Below are 5,098 nucleotides of genomic sequence, written 5' to 3'. Positions count from 1 at the left end.
GTATTTGTGCCCGGCTGCTTCCCCGACCGCCGCTGTATTTGTGCGCGGTGATGTGGCCCTGTGCGTGTGTGTGCGTGGCCTGTCCTGCCGCTAACTCCTTCGCCTCAAACGGCTACTGCGTTGCAGGAGGCGGTACACACACAGAGAGGGAGAGAGGGAGAACAATAAAAAATAAAAACTACATGAAGTAATCAAAAACCAAACAATCAGATTTATACGGCGCCCAAGCGTTCATAAAGTCAAGCTACAGCCTCCCGCGGCATTCAACTGCGGCGTCCACGTCGTCTCGCTTGTTCTCCGTCGCCTGCCTCCCCCTTCCCGCCGCGTGCCTTCCGACCGCGGTAGCGACGGCCATGCGCTTCACGAGCTCCGTGGCAATAATAAACATCGCCACGAGCTGGCAAACGGACGCCAAAGCAGGTACACGGAGTCAGTTCCGTGTCCACCTCGCTCCGGACCCACGGCGAGGCGTCACAGCCGCCTCCAGTGGGGCTGCTACGCAACACTGAGGAACGCGGTGGCGGCGGTGCAGAAGCGGTCGTCCAAGGGCGGGATCGACGGAGCCTCCGCAGACGCCTAAGGAGCGGCGAGGCGTGAGCACAGCAATCGAATAACAGACGCCTCAAGCGCAAACGCACGTAGTCCGAAAAGGCGGCCTCCTGCACCGTATTCGCCGCCCTCTGGCGCAAGCCATCTCCAGGCTCCCAAAGAAGTTCCCCGGACTTTTCCTCAGGCTCCGCCAGGGATGGGGGGCAGTGGCGCCAACCGCGTCCGCTCCGCCTCCTCGTGGCCGCGTCTGCTGCTGACGACGGTGACAACGCGGATAAGGACAGATAGGGCCCGTTGGTGCAAGACAAATCACACTAATCCCCGTACGGATTTATTGCGCGGCATCCACGGGCCTTCCCCTGACGCCCAGCGTGCCACGTACAGGTCTGCGCAAACTGCGGTGCACCGTGGCGCAGAGCCGCATTCACGTGACAGCCAGCGACGGCAAAGCGGTGGAGGATGCCCTCCGCGGAGAGGAGCTGCGAGGAGTTTGCCGGGAGGATGCACAGACGAAGGGTGTATTCTCGGCCCTGCAACAGCCCTGGCACGAAGAGACACGCCACCTTCACGGCCTCCACAACACTAGCCCCATCCCATCCACAGACAATGATCGATTTGCATCGCAGCGCGCTGTACGCCACCTCCATCGCATGCCGGGCAGCGTAGTTCCTGAGAGTGTTGTAAAACTTGGGGCGGGGGTCGTAAAGGACCGTGAAGTGCGTCGATGCCGGCGAGCAACTGCTTAGAGGGAGAGTGCAGTCGGGGCACAGCGGGTGCAGAACATGCAACTCCCCGACGTTGATGAAGTGCGGTGAATCCGATGCATCTCTCCTCTCCTCGTCGCCTTGCGAGAGCTCGGGGAAGGGGGGGTGGAGCACCTCCAACGCACTAGGCAATGTGCCGGAGGCGTCCTCCATCAAGGGCGTGGCGTCCAGTGAGAAGTAGTGGCACAATGTCCTCTCCATCTCCTCCAAGGCACCGGCGTAGCATTTCCCACACACCACCTCTGGTGGGCGAAGTGGGGAGTGACCTCTGCGTGCAATCGGGCTTTCCACCAACTCCACGGCCTCTGCGAGTGGCCCAATGGCGCCACTCTCCGGCGGCGGCGGCGGCGGCGCAGGCAAGTCAAGCAGCTGGTTTCTACCATGTAGATGATTCATGAGCCGCAGCTCCTGCCGCAAGAACTGGCAGATGCACGGCGAGAGCAGCGTCTCCTTCGCTGGGGCTTCCAGGAGCAACAATATCGCCACTTGGCACCGCCGCACGTCTTTCTCATAGGAGAGGTATGCCCCGTGAAGCAATAGGGGCGCAATGCGCTCGCTGCCGTCAGCCACCCTTCGCGAGAGAGCCAGAGAGCCCTGCAACACGGACAGACGAGTGCGACACCAACGGCGCGTTGGCGGCGGCGGGCAAAGGCGTCTGGGAGGTTCACACGAGCCACGTGAGCCGCGGCGGAGGCCCCGTCCCAGCGGAGCGGGTCAAAGATACGGTGCGTCACGGAGGCCCCGCGCACGTCGCCTGCCGTGTTGTTGCTGGGGCAGTCGGAGCTCACGCTGAGCTCCATAAGATCGTCCAACATGTCGGCGACGAACGGTGGGCACGGGCGCCCGTCAAGCTGCGCGGCGGCACCACTTGTACCCCGCAGCCAGACGAGCTGCCTCACTACTGAACCCTGCACCCAGCAAAACTCGCCAAGCACAACGGCGCCCCTCCCACTCGGGCAACGGGCTGAGCCATGCGGGGAACACCCCCTACAGTGGCCTCCGCCATCCCTCGCAGCGGCCCCGCGTCCAGAAACGACGACGACGACAACAATAACAGGCGAAGGGAAAGAAGGAAAGAAAAAGAAGGTAGCAAAACAAACAATCCAGCAAACACTACGACAACGTTGTACTGATGACGCGGCACAACGGTATGCCCCATTCACCACATCTCGGAAAAAGTCAGGACAAGAGAAAAAGTATCTGGATTCGACACGCCTTCACTTGCCGTGTGCGCAGTGGAGACTCTGCGGAGGACGAGAGCAACATCAGCTGCATCCCGAGCATTCTCGAGAGGACGTGTTTGCGGCTGCCCCCATCCCACCGCGCCGCGCGCCACCACTGCGTCGACGTTGGTGGATGTCCCTTCAGCCGCATCACCTCCGTCGCCGAGTGCACGCCAGTGTGCGCAAACGACAGAAAGTGCGGACGGCCGCCTTCTCGCTGGACGCGTACCCACGGCCGATGCGACTCCGTCCCAACCAACGTGCACAGGACTCCCAACTCGCGGAGAACCACCGTGAGGAGGACGTTGAGAAGAAGCACCGACGCCCGCCCCCTGCGCAGGAGGCTCAGCGCGGTGAAGTCCGCCGCAACCCTCTCACTCACCGCAAAGCCACGTTTCCGCAACGACTCCACGGCGGCTGCCAGGGACGCTAGACGCGTGTTCCACGTCTGCCGCCGTGCAAAGGACGGTGAGGGAGTCGCCACCGCCACCGCCACCACCTCCTTCATTTCCTCCACCACCTGCCGCAGCTGACGTCGTATGCGCGACACGGTGGCCGCCAACTCCCCCAGCCGCGCTGCCTCTGCCTTCTCGGCGTGCCGCAGCGCAGCGCTCACAAGCGCGACCCCGTGCAGCATCTCGTACTCGCCGTCGCGGCTGTAGGCCTCCCAAAGCGCGAGCAGCTCCAAGTCGTGCACAGACGCCGTGGCGTCCTTGATGAAGGCGAAGCCGCGAGTCAAACTTTCCGCACCCACAGTGGCGCTAAGGAAGGCCCTACGGGCGAGCACAAGAGGCGACTCCCCCTTCGCCACCTGCATGGTTGGGGGAAGAAACTCGGCGTAGCGCTCCAGCGCCAGCTGCTCGGCCCCCACAGAGCGAATGGACGCCAGAATCTTCAGCACCCGCCGGTACATGGAGAGGGCCACCCTAGAGGAGGACATGGCACGCCGCAGCGGAAATGGCTTCGCAAACGACGCGAACGGGAAAAAATCCCGTCGCCCACCGCCAGCCTCTTGACAGAAGCAATAATGTTTTTTTTTTGAAGAAAAAAGGAAGTCAGCAAAGCAAAGACCACGATGAGCATTGGCAAGGCTGTGACACCGCACAAAAAAACAACAACAACAACGTACGTGCACAGACACCTACACACCCACACAAGGGGAGACAGTAACTTTAAAAAACGGCTCATGTATGCGCAGCTGATTATGTCCATCCTTAGCGGTTAATCAAACCGGGTGTGCCGCACCTACATATAATTGAAGTGGGGTTCAAGGTTAAATGGGTCCGGTGCCGAGGCGTGGGAGAATAGCCATCGACATGAGCTCTTGAAACAGCAGCTTGCATGCGTAGGGCATGAGAACCTGGGAAATACGTGTGTCGTTGTCGCAACCTTGGCATTTGTACACATTTTGTTCCGTGTCGGCGGCGCAGATGGTCCCGCAGATGTTGCACACATGGACCGCGTAGTAGTCACTCACACGGAAGAGACGCTCGCGAAGCCACTGGGAGGCCCCGTAGGACAACATACAGTCCCGCTCCATCTCACCGAAGCGCAGACCACCCTCATGTGCCCGTCCTTCTGTGGGCTGGCGTACCAGTGGTTGCAGCGGCCCACGAGGCCGAGCGTGAATCTTGTCGCCAGACAAGTGCTTCAGACGCTGATAGTAGGTGGGGCCAAAAAAGATGAGGTGGTCAAGCGGCGAGCCTGTGTGGCCATTGTACAGACACTCGTTGCCATAGCGCTGAAACCGCAGCTGGTGCAGGGCCTTTCCAAAGTCCTCCACAACAACAGAGCAGAAGGGTGTGGCGTACACCTCACTCCCCTTATAGCACGCCACCTTGCCCGCCAGCGTCTCGATGAGGTGGGCCACCGTCATGCGTGAAGGAATGGCGTGCGGGTTAATAATCAAATCTGGAACAATTCCATCACGGTTAAAGGGCATGTCCTCCTGGCGGAACTGAATCCCGTTTGTGCCCTTTTGTCCGTGACGACTACAGAACTTATCCCCAATGTTTGGTATCTTAATGCTGCGAATCTTCACCTTGGTGAACCGATTCCCGCTGTTCTCCGTGAGCATCACCTTGTCCACCACCCCCTTCTCTGTCGTCCGCGACGCGATGCTGCAGTCGCGCTTGAGCAGTCGTGTGTTGCCCACGGCGGCGGTCTCCAGAGCCGCCTCGGGGATGGGAATGGTTTTACCGACAAGAATGTCGCCGCCCAGTACGGGCATGCCAGGCTTTATGAGACCGTCCGCGTCCAGCTTCGTGTAGTCCGCGCGCTTGACGCGACAAATGTTACGGTCTGGGTTTTCAAACATCTCGCGACCGTCCTTTTTGCGCTCCTCGGACGCCTTGTAGGAGCGCCAGAACGCGCTGCGGAAGAAGCCCCGCTCCACCGCAGAGCGGCTCATGATGATGGAGTCCTCCTGGTTGTACCCCGAGTAACAGGCGATGGCCACCACCGCATTGTGCCCAGCAGGGAGGTCGTTGCTTCGCATGTACGACATCGCCTTTGTTCGCACAAGCGGTTTTTGCGGGTAAAAGAGCACGTGCGCCGTGGTGT

General features: G+C 60.7%; 5 protein-coding genes across 5 annotated transcripts in view, besides 2 other annotated features; all 5 read right to left on the bottom strand.

The window, feature by feature from the left end:
• Positions 1 to 765: 765 nt before the first annotated feature.
• Positions 766 to 800: a microsatellite.
• A 63-nt stretch (positions 801 to 863) lies between these two features.
• Positions 864 to 1,709, bottom strand: Tco025E_04512 (uncharacterized protein; the record flags this gene model as incomplete). The annotated part of the gene is made up of 1 exon (XM_029371422.1): positions 864 to 1,709. The coding sequence occupies one exon, from the start codon at positions 1,707 to 1,709 to the stop codon at positions 864 to 866; it is 846 nt and encodes a 281-aa protein (XP_029228480.1).
• On the bottom strand, positions 1,706 to 2,128 carry Tco025E_04511 (uncharacterized protein; the record flags this gene model as incomplete). The annotated part of the gene is made up of 1 exon (XM_029371421.1): positions 1,706 to 2,128. One exon carries the CDS (start codon positions 2,126 to 2,128, stop codon positions 1,706 to 1,708), a length of 423 nt encoding a protein of 140 aa, XP_029228479.1.
• Positions 2,129 to 2,492: 364 nt separating this feature from the next.
• On the bottom strand, positions 2,493 to 3,476 carry Tco025E_04510 (uncharacterized protein; the record flags this gene model as incomplete). Its single annotated transcript, XM_029371420.1, has 1 exon — positions 2,493 to 3,476. One exon carries the CDS (start codon positions 3,474 to 3,476, stop codon positions 2,493 to 2,495), a length of 984 nt encoding a protein of 327 aa, XP_029228478.1.
• A 163-nt stretch (positions 3,477 to 3,639) lies between these two features.
• Positions 3,640 to 3,661: a microsatellite.
• Positions 3,662 to 3,809: 148 nt separating this feature from the next.
• Tco025E_04509 (DNA-directed RNA polymerase III subunit) lies at positions 3,810 to 4,766 on the bottom strand (the record flags this gene model as incomplete). Its single annotated transcript, XM_029371419.1, has 1 exon — positions 3,810 to 4,766. The coding sequence occupies one exon, from the start codon at positions 4,764 to 4,766 to the stop codon at positions 3,810 to 3,812; it is 957 nt and encodes a 318-aa protein (XP_029228477.1).
• A 79-nt stretch (positions 4,767 to 4,845) lies between these two features.
• Positions 4,846 to 5,098, bottom strand: part of Tco025E_04508 (DNA-directed RNA polymerase II subunit RPB2) — a gene marked incomplete at both ends in the record, with an annotated part of 3,003 nt that continues 2,750 nt past the window's right edge. Inside the window, one exon of the mRNA XM_029371418.1 lies at positions 4,846 to 5,098. This exon is cut by the window's right edge and continues 2,750 nt beyond it. Coding sequence (XP_029228476.1) covers positions 4,846 to 5,098 — 253 coding nt within the window.

Source organism: Trypanosoma conorhini, assembly GCF_003719485.1.
Source record: "Trypanosoma conorhini strain 025E chromosome Unknown Tco_14.4_contig_00232, whole genome shotgun sequence".
Taxonomy (NCBI): Eukaryota; Euglenozoa; class Kinetoplastea; order Trypanosomatida; family Trypanosomatidae; genus Trypanosoma; species Trypanosoma conorhini.
Note: the sequence above shows the minus strand (reverse complement) of the source record. Positions and strands in the feature narration are given on the sequence as shown.